General features: G+C 21.9%; 1 protein-coding gene across 10 annotated transcripts in view; it reads left to right on the top strand.

Annotated features, from left to right (window-relative positions):
* Positions 1 to 21,110, top strand: part of LOC119573154 (verprolin-like) — a 122,606-nt gene that overhangs the window by 83,390 nt on the left and 18,106 nt on the right. For all 10 annotated transcript variants that reach the window (XM_037920221.1, XM_037920212.1, XM_037920218.1 and 7 more), the window contains 3 exons: positions 1,933 to 2,091; positions 19,477 to 19,599; positions 20,025 to 20,483. In XM_037920221.1, the coding sequence (XP_037776149.1) occupies positions 1,933 to 2,091; positions 19,477 to 19,599; positions 20,025 to 20,483 (741 nt within the window). The remainder of the gene's footprint in view (positions 1 to 1,932; positions 2,092 to 19,476; positions 19,600 to 20,024; positions 20,484 to 21,110) is intronic.

Consider the following 21,110-nt stretch of genomic DNA (forward strand, 5'->3'; position numbering starts at 1 on the left):
TTGTTTCTGTTTCTGTTTCTGTTTGCGGGCGTACGCGTTTCTCACGCCGAGAAAACAATATATCGCCTCAAGAAGGGAAAATGAAGGTGTAGTAGGTGAGAATTCGCCGCCATGGCATAGGAGTTAAACACCGAACCGTGGTTTGTTAGAGGGCAATCCAATGCAGGCATGGTGTCCCTGGGGGCCAATATCCTCTGAAATTATGAATTGAGAGAGGCTGTTTTTCTGCTGTGGAATAAAAAATATTTACATATATCTTTATATATATATTAGATTATGTATATATATATATATATATATATATATATACTTTACAGATATAGCATATGGCATATATATTTTATAATATTATTTATTACTCCTATATATTTTTTATATAGGAATATATATTGGTTTATATATACATATATAATATTTATATAAAATAATTTTAATCTACTTTATTACATAATATATTTGTGTATATATATATAATGCTATAGCTATATATGATATATATTATATCTATATATAATCTATAATTATATATATCTATGCTATATATATATCTGATATATATCCTCTATACATTTGAATTATCCTTATATAACATTATATACTATGATGTATATATATAATGTCTAATATATGTATATATATTATATGTTATATATATGTAATATATTATTATGTACTCTATATATATAAATATATATATAAGATTATAATATATATTATATTATAAATATATATTTTTAATAATATGATCTATCTATCTACTATCTATCTATCTATCTATCTATATATATATATATATCTATATCTTATATATATATATCATAATTTATATGCTCTATTTATATATATAATATACTATAGTCTATAGATATATATATATATATATATATATATATATATATATATATAAGTATATATATTATATATAATATAATATACTCCCACACCACACTCACACACACACACACACACCCATATATATGCTATCTATATCTATATCTATCTATGATACATATCTATATTATCGACATATATATCTATATTATAATATATAGATATATATATATATATAAATATATATATTATAGTATATATCCTGTATACACACACACACCACAACGCACCACGCACACGCACACGCACAACCCACAGACCACTCCACAACATATACACACGACCACTAATATTATATATATATATATAATATATATTTATATATATATATAGAAGAATATAGATATATCTATAGATATGTGTGTGTGTTGTGTGTTTTTTTGTCTTTTTTGCCTTTTTGTGTAAATTTGTACATATGTAAAAAATATTTAGGTTATAAATTGTATATCATATATATCTATATATGTAATAATATATATTTTATAGATATATCATATATATATAGAATATATTATATATATATTTATATGTTATATATATTATTATCTCTATATTAATATATATATAATATATCTATATATATTTAGATATATAGTAGATCTATATATATATTATTTATATTTATTTGTATATATGTATATCTACTGTAGGATATAATTGTACTCATATTATATTTTGTATTAAGTATATATATGCTGATATTTTTAGTTAGTATATATATATATATTCTATATAGTAGCATATAGTATATAGATTATATATAGTGACTATAAGTATATATATATGTGTGTATGTATATATATGTTACATCTCTATATATCTTATGTATATCATGATGATATCAGTATATATAATCGTGTGTGTAATGTATATTAACGTTACTATATAAGTATATACATATATATGTGTCATTAGATACACACAGGCGTATATGCATGTAAATGATTATTGTCTGGATATATATGTTTTTGTACTTAGTATTTGATGGATTTAATTTGTTGACTTCTGTGTATATGAACGTATTGGTTCATCACTATGTAGGTGAACCGGTTTGAACAGCTGTCAAGCATATCAGTGGTGGATGGGCTGATGTGGGACTGCCCAGGCCAAGGCGCAGTTGGCAGGAGCAGGAGCAGGAGCAATGGTGCTGACCTCATCTATGACAGCCAAAGTGATAGTGATTCTGATATCCCGCCCGAGGTATGAGCTCATATATAGGTGAATGATATGAATGTTTTAAGCTTTTGCATTATCTTTTCAATGTGTTTGCACTGCTGATGGTAGTGGCAATAGTAGTGCTAATGTTTTTTTAATAATCAATTAACTAATAATCCTTCTAATGCTAATACCATTATAAATCTAATTCTAATACCAGTTATAGGTATAAAAGTTCTGATGATAAATAATCAAGATTTTGAATTCATATAATATATATATATATATATATATATATATATATTATATATCTATATATATATATACTAATATATAAATATATATATATATTGTATGTATAATATATAATCTATATATATATCTTATACTATATTATGGTATGTATGTCATATCTATATGGTATGTATGTACTACATATATGTATTATATTCTACTCTAATCTGTTATCTATCTCTCTTTCCTCGATTATATATCTAGATATATCTTATATTGTCTGTATGTATATATATATGTCTGTATGTCTATATAATTTCATGTAGTGTATATATTATGTCTATATATGCTATCATCTCTCTATATAATATATATATAATTTCTCTCTGTATCTGCTCTCTGTATCTCTCTCTGTCTTCTAATCCTCCTTATATATATTATATCATATATATATGATATGCTCTCTATATCATATCTATCGGTCCTCGTATTCTCTTATGTTCTTCTCTCTGTCCTCTTATCATCTCTTCATGTCTATAGTATATCTGTATCTGTCTATACTCTTATATATCTATGTAGATATCTCTCTTCTATTATGTATATAGATCTCTCTATATCTCTATATATTTATCTATACTATATCTATTACTATACCTATTATATCCTCTATACTATATATATGTATTGTATATCCTATTAATCTATATCTATATATATACTATATATACTATCTATGTATATTTTGGATATTGTATATGTATACCGATGTTCTATATACTTTTCTTATGTCTATGTATCTCTATTAAATCTGTTCGATGTCTTAGTATGATATTATATTAGATATATATGTATATGTACTATTTATATTATATGTATTATAGATATTTATATATATATGTTATGTATTAATGTATATTTATACTATCTATACGGTCTTAGTATATATATATGTATATGTATATATCTGTATCTGTAAATCTATATCTTTATTTGTCTATCTCTCTCGATATATGTATGTACATAAATATGAATGTAGATATATATAAATATATAAATATATGAATATATATGCATATATCTAATACATATTATATCTATATCTCTTATATTCTATATCCCTATATATATATATATATCTTCTACTGTATAATATATGTCTATATATTTTACACAAGTATGGTGGGAAGATTGTATACAGTTATAACTATATTTATACTAATATGTTAGCATATATATAATTCTTTTTTATCCATATATTAGATATATACTATATATATATATATATATTACTCTAATTTATAGATGTAAATATTACCTATATGTATATGTATCAAACACAACACACCACACCCCACGCACCACACACAACACACAACACACACACACACACACACACACACCCCACACACACCCACACCCACCACCACATGAACCAACACACACACACATTATATATATATATATATATAATATATATATATTATATCATTATTTATATATATATATATATATATATATCATATTTATATGAATATATATATATATCATAATATTTTTTTATATATATAGATGTATTATATTATAGTTTTATATATATATGATGCTATTATATGATGATTGTATTCTATAATGTTTATATATATATTTATATATATTTACTCCTGTATTATATAGATATTATTATATATTATATATACTATATTATATGTAGATATATTATGTATATATAATAATATATTATTATATAGAGAGATTTATATATATATGTATACTATAACACATACATATAATATACACACACACAAATAGTTAATGTATATATACATGTTATATATTCACCTGCTTATTCAATGTATGATATATGAATATTACAATGTAGATATATCATATATTCAATGTGATATATTAAGAAATATATACCAATGTATAATATATGCTATATTCATTTATATTTGAACTATATAAAATTGTTTACTATGAGATATAACAATGTATAATAATATAATTCTCGTATAGTTATATCTATATATATATTATTAGATATATATTTTTTATTGGTATATATATAATTACAATAATAATATCGATATATATCCAAATATATATATTATATATCTATATAGTATACTATTATATATATATCTATCACATATATAAAACTATATACTACATACATATACACCCACAATTATCATATATACTATTATTATATATATATATATATATATATATATATCGCTACTTTTTATATACAATATAATAAATATGTTATATAACAATGATAAAGATGTAATATCTACATGTATAATCTTAGGCTATACAATGTATAAATAGTATTAGACAATGATAATATTTATATATACAATGTTACATATGTATATATACAATTTACTCAATCATGTATATATACAATGTATAATATGTCTATATCCAAATGTAACTATGGTATCTATACAATGATAAATATGTATAATATACAATGTATCAAATATGTATATATCCCATGTATAGGTATTGTATATATACCATGTATATATATGTATATATGCCATGTATATATGTATCATCTCGTAATGTATCTATAATGTATTATACAATGATATATTATATGCATATAATGTATGTATATTTTATGGTATCTATATGGTTTAATATACATCTATATATGTAATATATGAGGCCCGCCACATCAGACGGTCCTAAGTGCTCAAAATCAGTCTTTACAAGAAACTAGTTAAAAGCCTTTGTTTTTTTTTGTGAATTTTTCAGCAAGTGTTAACAGCTGTAGAGCTAGAGTAAAGTATTATACACCAAATGAAAGCCCTGAAACACACTTATAACATGTATTAAAGCAGAGGAAATCACTCTTCATTATCTATAATGACCCCATCAAGTCACTAAGGAAAATGTTCCCTTATAAATAATGAGATTTTGAACCGTATGGGATGTTAAAGTAAGGGTAATATGTCAACCATAATGTAGAGCAGGATCAGAAGCAGCTGAAGAGAAAGAAAACACCATTTTCCACTCGGTGGCGCTTAGTACCATTCTGCCGCGGTGGGCTTCATATATTGTATATATGTATATATATTAATGGGTATATTTATATATTATTCTATATATTTAAATATATATTCATATATATATTCATATATAATATATATAATATATATATATATTATATATATATATATATATTTTTTTTTTTTCTTTTTTTTTTTTTTTTCTTTAACTCTTTATAATACTTTCTCTATTTATAGATATACTAACATATATATGATATATATCTATATAGAATATATATTATATATATATTTAGATATATAGTTATATATATTTATAGATTATTAATGTATATTTATCTATACTATATAGACTATTATAATAGATATATATATATATAATATATTATAATATATTTATTATATTTATTGTCATTCCTATCTCTTTTTATCATCTATCTTAATATATTTTTCTATATTTTTATATACTTTTTATATATTTTATATATATATTTATATAGCTTTTTATATTTTCTAACTATCTTTTTATCTATTTTTGATTTATTTATAAATATATTTTATAATTTATATTTTATAGGTATCCATCTATAGGTGTACCTATGATATTTTATATACATTGTCTTTGTATATATATAGTTGTATCTATATTATTTAATATATATATTATATATATTCTTAATCATATTATATATATAAATAGTATATATTATATTTATTATATAGATATATATATATCTATATTTCGTAATATATATCTTATATATATATATTTATATATATATATGTAATTTATTTATTATATAATATAATATTCTATATATATATAATATAATATATATATCTACTATATATATACTATATAGAATCAAATATATAATCTCTATATAGTATATATACTATATATCTTATATATATTTCTATCTCCTCTTTCATATACTTATATCTATCTACTTTTATCTATTTTATATATTATTATATATGCTTTATGCATATCTTTATATATAGCTTTATATTAATGTTTATATAGTATATTTATGATATATTTTTTTATATTCTATATATATATATTATCTATTATCTATTGTAGATATATATTTAGATATTATATATTTATATATTTATATATATCTTTCTCTATATATTATAATCTATATCTTTATCGATTTATATCATATCTTAATATATTTTATATATTATATTTTATATATTTGATATATATATTTATATTTTATATAGTATATATATATATATATTTATATATATTATTTATACATATTCCTATATATTTCGTATATATTTATATATCTAATCTGATATATAAGAATCTATTCTTATATATAATTTATATTTATCAGATAGGGTTTATATCGTATTTTAATATTAGTTTATATATTGTGGTATATATATTTATATATATATATTTCCATCTTCACATATTTCTTATATTTTAATATATTTGTTATTATTTTCTATGCATCTATTTCATCTTATTTCTATATATATTTATATTCTATTATATACTCTGGTAATATATTTATCTATGTTTATAAATATTTTATATATATATATATTTATAGATATTTATATATTATTTACATATAGTTATACTATATTGATAAATATATATCTTTCTTAGATATACATCCTACTATATTATATATATTTTACTATATATATATCATCTATATCTATATATTACTTATATTTTATCATATATAATATATTTTAATTATTATATTCTATTTATTATATAGTAGATATATATGTATTATAATATATATATTATGTATGATTATATAATCTGTCTATTATCTCTATGTCTCTTTATATCTGTATCTTATAGCTATAATTTCTGATCTCTATTTCTACTATATATATATCTAGTATATAATTTATATATATAGTATTTATATATTATTTATCTCTGTCGTTTCTATATATTATCTTAGTATATCTCTATATATATATATATCCTATCTTTCGTATGTCATTTATTCTACTATATTTATGATATATATTTATATATATATTTGTATATATAGTTATATATATATATTATATATTTATATATATATATATTATTTATATTTCATACATTTTACTCTTATTATATATATAGCTATATATTATGATATATTTATATTATATGTGTATATATATTTATATATATATTTAATATATATGTGTTATATATTATATCATTAAGTTTAGTATATATGTGTAATATATTTATATATATATATGTACCTATTCACATATTTATAATATTATAGATATTTTTATATCTATGTTTTTTCTATATTATTTATATATTTTATATCTATATTTCTATATCTATTTATTATATATATTTTAATATATATATTTATATGATTGTATATAATGTATATATGTGTATATATTTTTATATATATATAGTTAATATATATTTTATTATATAATTTACATATTTATACTATAGTTGTATATCATTATATATAAATTATATCTATCTATTTTATCATATATATATTTATCTATAATCTATATTATAATATATATATCTATTTTATATTATATATATAATTTATATATAATATTTATAGATGTGATTTATATATATATATTATTATATCTATATAGATATTATATATATTTTATATATATCTATATATATCTTCTTTCTATATAATTTCTCTATTATTATAGAGCTATTTATATATAGTTATTTTTATATATTTACGATTTTATATATTTATTTACTATTAATATATTCCATATTTAGTATTTATACAATATATATATATTTATACATATCATATTTATACAATATATATATCATATACATTTCTATCTCTCTTATCTAATAATCTATATTATAATCTATATCTATCTGTGTTGTGTAATATATACCTATTTGTTTTTTTTTTTTTTTTTTTAATTATTTTGTATATCATATATATATTTTATATATATTTAATATATATATTGGATTTATCTATATATATCTAATATATATATATAATATATATTCATCTCTTTTATATATGAATAGATATAAATATCAATATATATATATATTCAGAATATTATATATGATTATAGTAAATCATATATATAATAAATTATATATATTATATATATTTATATATAATATATATATATATATATAGATATATATATATATATACAACCCACATCTATTTATATTATATTTTATACAATTTATATGTCTTTATATTTATATTAGTATATATATTTATATAAATATAAATATATCTATCATCTATCATATATATATATCCTATATATATGATAATAATATATATATATATATTATATTCTGTCTATATATATATTTCTATAATATATGATTTAGCTATATATATCTATACTTTATTATATATATATTGTATATATATCTTTTATATCCTCTCTAATCATATATATATATATATATCTATGATATACACATCTGTATATATCTCTAATTTATTTATTTATATATATGTCTATCTTCTCTTCTACTCCTCCATATTATTTTATATTAATTCTATATCTTTATATATAATCTTTATCTATCTGTTAACTCTATATATATCTATTATATTATATATATCTATATATATATGTCTTATTATATATATATATATCAATTATAATAATATTATATATATATATTCTGTCTATTATATTTACCTCTTCTATTCCATCTCTTTTCATATTTGGTATTATAATTTTATCTGTTTATATCTATTCTAATATATCCATTTATATAATCTCTATATATACTATATATCTTATAATATATTATATTGACATATATGTATATATATCTAGCTGTATTTATCTATATACATATATTTCTTTGTATCTTTATATATAATATTTGTATATTATATCTATTCTCTCTTTCTATATATTTTTATCTTTTATTATCTTTTATGTTTATATATATAATATATTCTCTATATCTATATAGTTATATTTTTTAAAAACATAAATAAATGTTTTTTGTGTTTTTTTTTTGGTTTTTTTCTATCTACTTATATGTCTCAGTATTTGATATATATATTTTTATCATATACTATATATATCTTTCTCTATATCCTATAGGTCTATATATACCTATTTTATACAATATATTTATCTGTATTTATATATATTTATATAATATGTATTATATATATAGTTATATCTAATACTTTAGTATATATATTCTATAGATATCTATATAATCATTATCGCCTGTTTATCTCTATCTTTATCTATGTTTATTTATCTATATTTCTATATATATTTACTCTCTATCTCTCTATATATTTATATAATACTATATTTATATCTATGCTATTTAGTTATAATATATCTTTAGATATATATCTTTCTCTATATATAGATATTTAGAGAGAGTAATATCTTATCTATATCTAATCTATCTATATATATATTCTAATATATGTACTCTCTCATTCTCTATATCCTATTTTTCTATCTATCTTATTTTAATATATTGCATATCTAATTTATCTATAGATGTATATGAAATATATTTAGAGCTACATATTTTTAATATATATATAATATTTATATAGATATTTCTATATACTTCCATATATTTCATTATATATAGTTCTCTATTTCATATTATTCTCTATAGCATAATATATATCTTCTATCTCTATATATATTATATATATCTATTTTATAAAATATTGATATATATATTCATATATTATATATATATATAGCTCTATTCTATATCTATTCTACTCTCTATCTCCTATCTATCTAATGTATTATTCTACTCTCTTTCTCATATTTCTTTCATCTATTATATGATTATATCTTTATACATATAACATATACATATATATCTATCTATCATCCATCTTGGATCTATATCTTGTCTGTATATCCTTTATATCTCTATATATTATATACTCTCTTTCTACTATATCTCTCTTTGTCTTCTTCTATTTCTCTCTCTCATTTCTTTGTATCTCTCTCTTCATATATATCTTTTCTCTTTTATCTATTATTTATTTTAGATATATTTATCTAATATTTATCTATATACACTATCTTTTAATATCTCTTTCTCTATTTTCCGCTTTCTTATATTAATCTTCTTCTCTCTCTCTACACATCTATTTTCTAATCTTTTATCTCTCTACTCTTTCATATTTACTTTACATCTCTATTTCTTTTTCTATCTTCATATATCTATCTATACTGTCTCTATTTATATCTATTATTTTTGGTTTATATATATAATAGTTATATATCCACGCTATATATATATATCTATGATATCATCTATATATACTATCTATACTCCCATATATGCCTACGCCTACTCTCATCTCCTATCTAACATATATATGTTTATCTAACCATATATATATCAACACTATATCTTACTATCTCTATATATATATTATATATATCTATTAATATATATTATATATATATATCTATTTTATATATATTTTTTTATATATCCTTTTATGTTTTATCATATATAGAATAACTATTATCTACTATATGTCTCTAGCTATATCTCTATATATATCTATTATCTATCTCTATATATATTCTTATATGTATTATATGTAATTCCATATATTTATTTAATAATATCTATATATCTATATATCTCTCATATCTCTATATGCTATAATCTATATATTTACCTTTATCTTTCCCTATCTATTTACACATATATTATATATAATATTTATAATCTACTTTTGTTATATTCATTATATATTTATATTTATATTTATATATAGTTTTAGATGTATATAGGTTTATCTATCTAATATTTATCTATATGTATTTGTGGTCATATTTCTATTTTAATCTCTAATATCTCCCATCATCTTATATCTCTTTATCCCCTCGACCTATTTTCTATATCATATTTCTGACAATATATATATTATATATATACTAGATTATATATTATATCTATATATAGTTATATCTATATGTTATATATATATATATACTTTATCTGTATAAGATATATATCTATATCTTTCTATCTTTCTGATCTATAATTTACTATATATTTATATATATTTCTATTCTATATATATATATCATTAATAGATATATATATTATGATATCTATAATAGGATATCTAGATATATTCTAATTTTCTCTATATGTATCTCTATCATCCTATATCTTATATTAATTATATATTTATACATCTTTATGGATTCAATTCCCGTACGAAAGAAACTGTTTAATCTCTCTTTTTAGAAATGCCAACTACTCAACTTGAGTGCTGGTCAATGGGCCTGGATGCATCTTACCCTCGCATCTTAGTTACCAAGCCTTCCCCAGACTCTTCGACCTTGACCTCCTGACTGTAATTCAGATCTTGTTTTCGTCCGTTCTTCTCTATCACTATATATCTTTGCCAATTTCTCCTTGTATCCATTTCGGTTTTATTCGTCTGAAGATAACTCGTGAAGAGTTCGAAACGTTATGTTTAGTTTTTTTCATTATTCCCTACTGTGGCTGTTCTCCTTCCTTTTCATACTTTGTGTACAACGTTACTGTGTTTGTGTTTGTGTTTATACATAACATACTATCTATATATATATCTATATATATATCTCTATATATATCTATATCTATAATTATATATATATTTATGTATATTATATGTATATTGTAACACATTTGTATATATATATATCTATATAATTATTACATATACTAATATTTTTTTTCTTTTATTTATTTATCTATATATAATCTATATCTAAATACTATATATATACTCTATTCTACTATTATATATATCCTCTATTTTATGTCTATATATATATCTTATGTTATATATATATTATATTTCTTTTTTTTGCATTAATATTTATATTTTTAGTTACACATACATATATAGCCAACATATATCTATATATAGCTAGATATAATATGATATATATATTTTATATCGATATATAAAAATCTGTATATCTGTCTATTCTGTATAATATCTATATATGCAAATTTATATGTATAATATGTATATATATATCATATTTATATATTAATTATCTATATATATTATATATATCTATCTATATATATAATGCTCTTTATTTATATATATATATAATATATATCTAATCATATTATTATATATGCATATTTTATGTATTATATTTATATCTGGTAGATATATATGTAATATGTATATATATTATATATCTGTTATATATATGTATATATATATATATAATCTAATATGTATATATAAACTTTTGATATTACTACTATTTCTCTGTCTCAATATGTATAGTATATATATATCTGTTATTATATGTATATATATGTATTCTCATATGCATCTCCGGTCTACATCTAGCTCTATCCATATCATCGTATGTATCTGTCTATGTATAATATATACATATAATCATATCTACAATATAATTATATACATTATCTATCTCCATCTCGCTTCTCTATATCTCTCTCCTATATAATATATATATCATTCTTTATAGCGATATGTTATCTAATATACCTATATATTTATCTCTATATATATCTTACCTCGATACATCTCTTAATATCTATATATCCTATCTATATTATATATATACATATATCCTAGATATATGATATCTCTATATATAATATCTATAATATAAATAACATATAATCTAAATATATATTATCTATATATACTATCTCTATATATCTCCTCCATATCTACATCTACATATCTATCCTCTATATATCATATCTATATTATATATATCTATATATATATATGGATATATATCTCTATCTGTCTCTATATGTATAGATTATATATATATATATATATATCTCTCTACACTACATATTTATATCATCTGTATATATGTTATACTATATCTATATATATATATCATCTATATCTCTATATATTTAATATACACATAAGCTATATATCTATATATATACATTAATCTATATATAATATAATATAATATACACATATATATACTTATATATATTATATTCTCATCTCTCTATATTGTATATACTAGATCTATCTCTTATATATATAAACATATACATATATATATATATATATATTATATATGATATATATATATTATAATGTTGATATATATGTTGTAATATATATTATGCTCACAAAAGAAAACGCAAAAAAGAAAAAAAAAAAAACCGCAAAAAAAAAAAAATATCATATATTAGATATATATATATATATATATATATTTATGTGTGTGTGTGTTTTGTGTATTTGTGTGTTGTGTGTTTGTGTGGTTTTGTGTGTGTGTGTTGTGTGGTGTGTGTGTGTGTGTGTGTGTGTTTGTGTGTGTGGTGGTGTGTGTGTGTGTGTGTGTGTGGTGTGGTGTGTGGTCTGTTTATGTATTTAATCTACCATAGGATATATATCCTATCTATGCTATATATATATATATATATATATGTATATATATATTTTTTATAACTCTCTTTATATAACTATATGTGCATAAATATAATAAATTATCTATTTATTTCATATTCTTGTAATATATGATATATTTATTATATATAATGTAATATTTCATAATATATGTAGATACTTATAATTCTTTGTATTTATGTATGTATGTATGCATGTATGTATATCTATATGTATATATATACACTATTTATGTACACATGTATAATATATATATATTATGCTTGTTGTTTATATAATATATACTATATAATATTATATATATAATATATATATCTATATATATATGTATATATATATATACATTGTATATATATATATATACATTATAGTATGTATATTATAGTTAATTATATATATATATATAATTATACACACATAAACACATACATATATATATATATATATATATATATATATAATTAATATAATATACATTTATATATTATTATACATTATTATTGGTATATTACATTTATAATATATATGTTATATGTTTATTCAGTATATTATATATCCATTATTATCTAATCTATTATCTATATGAATATATTATAATAGAGATATCTATCATATATATATATCTATAAGTATATTCAATATAGTATATAATTCATATATATTATATATTATATATATATAGATAATCTAGTATATATATATATATATTTAATACATATAGATTATATAATAAATATATATATTCATATATATAATAAATAGATATTATATTCATATATATTCATCTATATATATATATTATAGATATCTTTCCTATTATCTATATATTATAATATCGTATATATACTATTCATATATAAAACAAATTTGTTAAAAAATATATATAATATTTTTTTATTATATCTTATATTATATATATATATCAACATTATTCCATATATATATATAAACTATATTATATATATCGTATTCCCCTTCATAGATATATATAGTAATTATATATATATATAGTTCATATATATATATAGAATATATTCTAATATATATTACTATATATATATATATATATATATATATAATAAAAATTATATATATATATTCATATCTATTTAATAATATATATATAGAATATATATATCGTCAATATATATCTAATATAATCAATATCTCTATATATATCTATATATATATAATATATATATATATACTTATTATTATTATGTTATTAATCATAATACTTTATTATATATATATATTTATATATATCTCTATGGCTTACAGCGTAAGAAAGAAAAATTTGAATCTCTATTAATTAGAAAAATGCCTAACTTTCAACTGGAGTGGTCTTGGTCATGGGGCCTGGATGATCTTACCTCCTCGTTAGTTCCAAAGCCTTCCCCCAGACCTGACCCTCCTGAGACCTGATTCAGACTCTTGTTCGTCCCTGTCTCTCTATCACTATATAGACTTGCCAAAATTTTCATCCTTGTCTCCTTTCGGTTTATTCGTCCTGAGAGGAACTCTGAAGAGTTCGAAAACGTTATGTTTAATTTCATTGTTCTACTGTGAGCTGTTCCCTTTTCATCTTTGTGTACACTTCCTGTGTTTGTGTTTTGTGTTATACATACATACATATATATAATATATATATATTCTTATATATATATATATATATATATTATATCTATCAATCAATATCTATCTCTCTTATGTATATGATCGTGTATCTGTATGTACTATATACTTATACATACTATAATATATATATTATGTCGCCATATATACAGAAAATTTTTCTTATATATATGTATATATACTATATCATTCTATTCTCTATATCTATCTATCATCTATCTATAATCTATAATATATGATACTGCTCTTTAATTCTTTCTTTATTTCTATATCTCTCATCTATATCATAGATATATCTATATAGATATATATATATAGCTATATCATCTCTATCTAGATATATATATATATATGTCTGTATATCTATATATCTCTTTCTTTTTTTGCATTATATTTATATTTTTATTTACATACATATATATCTCAACATCTCTATCTATACTATATAAATATAGATATATAAATAATATATATATATCTATATATCTAAAGATATTGTAGATATGTATATATATATATATGCCAATATTTATCTGTAATATTTATATATATATATATATATTAATATCTATATATCTAATGCATTATTTATATATTATCTTATATTTATATAATATAATCTATCTATATATAGATAGCGTACTAAATGTAATATATCTGTATATATATGTATATATATATATATATATACTATTATATATTGTATATAGATTATGTCTTGTAGTTTATGTATATATGTATGTATATCGTCTATCCTCCATATATGTATATATCATATATATGTATATATCTATAATATCTATGATGACTAGATATCGTGTTTATATATCATCTCTATAGATCTATACCTATATATATCTATCTTATTCAGCTATACATACTCTCATAAGATTCTCGATATAATCTATATATATTATATATCTATATATGTATATATCTAATATACATATCTATATATAGTAGATTATATTAATCTAGATAACATATCAACCTCTGGCCGATATATATATAGATATATATATTATATATATATATATACATATATACAATATATATATCATCTATCTTATATTTCTAATACTATCTCTAAGATATTATATCGTATCTCTCCAATCATCATATAAAAATATATCTCTATATATATAATAGTATTTTTCTTATATACTCGATATATAAATATATCTCTATCATATCTATATATTATATATATGTATATATATAATATAACTATTAAGTATCTACATATATATCTATATATATATTCATTATATATATCTATATCTATATACATATATATATACTAATATATATATAGAATCATATATATATATCTACTATACCAATATATACCGTATATATACTATAGCTCATCTATACTTTCTCTATATAATATGTATCTATCATATCTATCAAATAATATATATATACTTATCTTTATTCTATATGTATTTTGTTAGATATATATATAATATATATACTATATATTATATATATATATATATCTAATCACATTTATATATATATATATATGTAGTCACTATATATATTATATATACCCCATTTCTGCTAATTACTCTCAATATATAATATATATTAATCTATATATATATATATATATATAGATATGTATATTATATCTAATATATATATATCTCACATCGATTCTCTATATATATTATTATCTCTCTATCATACTATCTATCTACGGTTGATATATAGTATGATACATAATATTAATGCAAAAGAAAGAAAACAAAAAAAAAAAACCCACAAAAAAAAAAATATATATCCTATAGTATTATATTTATATAAAATTTTCACTATTACTCTATATATCTATCTCTATATCTAATTTCTTATGTTTTTGTGTGTTTTGTTGTGTTTTTTGTGTGTTTGTGTGTTTGTGTGTGTGTGGTGTGTGTGTGGGTGTGTGTGTGTGTTTGTGTGTTGTTGTGTGTGCTCTCTCTCTGGTGTGTGGTGTGTTGTGGTTTATGTTTATATCTATATAATCTTTCTATGTATATATATATCTATGTATATATATATTTTTTATACTCTCTTTATATATACTATATGTGCATAAATCTATATACGTATATTTTTAATTTATTATATGTGGGAGTATATATATATTTTATATATATTGTATTTTCATACTATATGTATATATATTTATCAATTCTTTTGTATTTATGATGTGTGGTATGTATGCATGTATGTATCGCTATACTGTATATATATCCACTATTTATCTACACGATGTATATATAATATAGATTATATGTTATGTATTTATATTATAATATATATATATATATAATATATATATATATATATTTATATATACATTATATATATATATTATATATATATATCGTCCTATATCTTTCATATATCTATAACTCTCTGTATATATATATATCTATAATAATATTATAATATTATAATATATCATATTAAGACAACATTATATAACTTATAATATATATACGTATATATGTATGTATATATATCTCTTCTATCTATAGCTATAGTATAATATAGCTATATATCCACACATTCTTACTATATATATCTATAGTATATCTATAATAAATACTTATAATATATATATATACATTATATATATGTATATATACATTTATAATTATGTATATATGTTATATATTCATTATATATCTATATTCATTCTATATCTATATATATATATATCTATATCTCTCTCTATATTATAATATCTATATATATAAATTTATCATTTATATATATTATATTATATACCTTATATATATTCTATATGATATACCTGTATATATATGATATTATAAAGATATATAATTCATCTTATCTAATATATATATCTAATTCATATATATACATGATATATATATCTATACATATATCTCAAGATATATTATATATATAATATATACCTATATCATATATATGATATATGATTACATTATTCAAATATATATCTATATATTATATCTTATATTCCTAGATATATCTATATATATATATATTATATCTTATATCTATTCATATATATTATTATCTATATATATTATATATATATATATATTCATATATATTATTTATAATATATATATATATATATATTGATATATATTATAATTTTATATATATATATATATATATATATATATATATAAGGTCAGAATTTCGGGCACACAAACGCCTAGTTACGTGCAAAGAATATGGAAGCAGTGTTCTGTAGTTGTTAGTCCTGAAGAAAAGTAGTTGCTTCTTTGTAAAGGGGAGAACTCATTTGCTTGGAAGTGCCTAAGAGACGGAGATACCTAATACTGAGAGGATAAGTTTTTATTTTGCAATCTGTTGTCCGTGGAATTAAGTTTTTTTGGGGGGAAAAATTCCCATGTTTAAGTTTCATATTGTGTGTGTGTGTGTGGTGTGTGTGGGTTGTGTCTGTTGTGTGTTGTGTGTTTGTGTGTTTGTGTGGTGTGTGTGTGTGTGTGGGTGTGTGTGTGTAAAACATAATAGTCTGAAGGTGTGGTAATTTACTCTTGTAATTTCGAATATCGAACGAAGTTTATGAAGTAGAGCGTAAGAAAATCAGTTAGGCACATACATTCCCGTGTGTACAAACATACGCACACAGACGCAGAAACACATATTGCCCAATTTATTAATACATTGTTGTAATATATTCAGTTTGAATTCCTAGATTCTTGCATGCTTTCTGTATCGTCTTGGCATCACTAAATTTGTACGGAATAGGAAAATGGCTCACAACCTTTTTAATCTCTACAAAAGTCAAATAGAGATCTTCAATGAGAGTATTAAAATCTCGTTCATCACAAGGCGAAGCATATAGAATTTCTCAAATTATCAAAATTATATTAAATTATAATAATACTGACTGATTTGTTTAATTGTTTACCCGACTGAAATCTAGAAAGCCATCCTCGAGTTCAAAGTCATGTTTAGGCTTCTTGTGTATTTAGGTATTTACAAGCACGGTGGTACATGTTTTAAGTTTAATAGAAAGTAAGCGATGCTTGAAGGGAAAAGAATATAGAAAGTAACTTCCTGCAAGTTCGATATGAGCAATGCACCGGTTGCAGGTTCCGCCGAGGTCAGAGGCTGCGGGCTCCTGCCAGGCGTCCTCTCCCCCCGTCAGCGGCATGGCCGGCAGACTTGCCCAGCCGCGTTACTTCGGCGAGTACATCTACACCAAGAACGAAATGGTGAGAACGGTAGAGCACAGCGGGCGCCACGACTCTGGCTCCTGAATTTCCTCCACGGTTTTTTTCTTCTTGGTACTCCGAAAGCCGATTAATTTCTCAGATCAAGTCGGCGATTATCATTTCTCTGCAACATTGTAAACGTCACTTATGGTTGAATGTCAAAAGCCTCTCATGGATCAGCAAATTTGTATTAAACCCTTTTACAGCTTCAGTTGATTATTTATGTACATTTGTGCAATATTTTTATGATTATAGCAATAGTTAATCGTTGAATAAAACGCTAAGCTTAAAACTAGTTTTATGACTTGTATAACTTCTTGTGCAAGTAAAATAAATGCACGGTGGTTCATCTAAAGAGCACGTAGAGTTCTTCTAGCTCTTCCCTGGGAAACCTCCACTCAAACTCATGCTTTGTTCCTCCTCAGGCGCCTCCCCCTGTAGCGCCACGGCCCCCGGCCATCGGCTCTCGGCGCAGCCCCGCCAACCCAACCTCGAATGGCACCGTCTCCACTGTGGTCTCCCCATCAGGCATGACCTCCGTCCACAACATCATGTATCGCTCGTTGCCCCCGCCCTCTGGCCACGCCCCACATACACCCAACACTTTTCCACCGGCACCCACAGTGCCCTTGCCCCCCACGCCTACATCGCCGCAGCCACCCGTGCCCTCCAGTGCCCTACCGCCCATGCCCGTGAGTCGGGGCGTTGTGCACCGGCGCACACCCTCCAGCGGCTCAAGCATCGGCTCCTCTTCCATGACCGGCTCGTGGACGCCGGGGGTTGGGCTGGCGGGCGCAGCTCTCCCACCTTCAAGCTTAGCCAAGGAAGGAGGCACGCGGTGCTCGCTCGAAGACCTAAGACACAGTGAACTTCGGAAGCAACAGGTGGGTGCTTTCTTCAGTTCTTTTCGCGCCATGTTAGCTGGCAGTCGCTGCGGGCTTGGATCTTGCTCTCTCTCTGCCTCCCTCCCTCCCTTCCCCTCTCTCTCTCTCTCCCTTCCTCTCTCTCTCTCTCTCTCTCCCTTCCTCTCTCTCTCTCTCTCTCTCCCTTTCTCCCTATCTTCCTCCCTCCCTCCCTCCCTCCCTCCCTCCCTCCCTCCCTCCCTCCCTCCCTCCCTCTCTCCCTATCTCTCTCCCTATCTCTCTCCCCTCCTCTCTCTCTCTCTCACACACTCTCTATCTCTCACACACTCTCTATCTCTCACACACTCTCTATCTCTCACACACTCTCTATCTCTCACACACTCTCTCTCTCCACACTCTCTCTCTCACACTCTCTCTCTCTCACACACTCTCTCTCTCTCACACACTCTCTCTCTCTCTCAACTCCCTCTCTCCCTCTCACACTCTCTCTCTCTCTCACACACTCTCTCTCTCACACTCTCCTCTCTCTCTCTCACACACACTCTCTCTTCTCACACACTCTCTCTCTCTCTCTCGACACTCTTTCTCTCTCTCAGACACTCTTTCTCTCTCTCAACACTTTCTCTCTCTCACACATCCTCTTTCTCT

The sequence above is a fragment of the Penaeus monodon genome, chromosome 5 (assembly GCF_015228065.2).
Source record: "Penaeus monodon isolate SGIC_2016 chromosome 5, NSTDA_Pmon_1, whole genome shotgun sequence".
Classification (NCBI taxonomy): Eukaryota; Metazoa; Arthropoda; class Malacostraca; order Decapoda; family Penaeidae; genus Penaeus; species Penaeus monodon.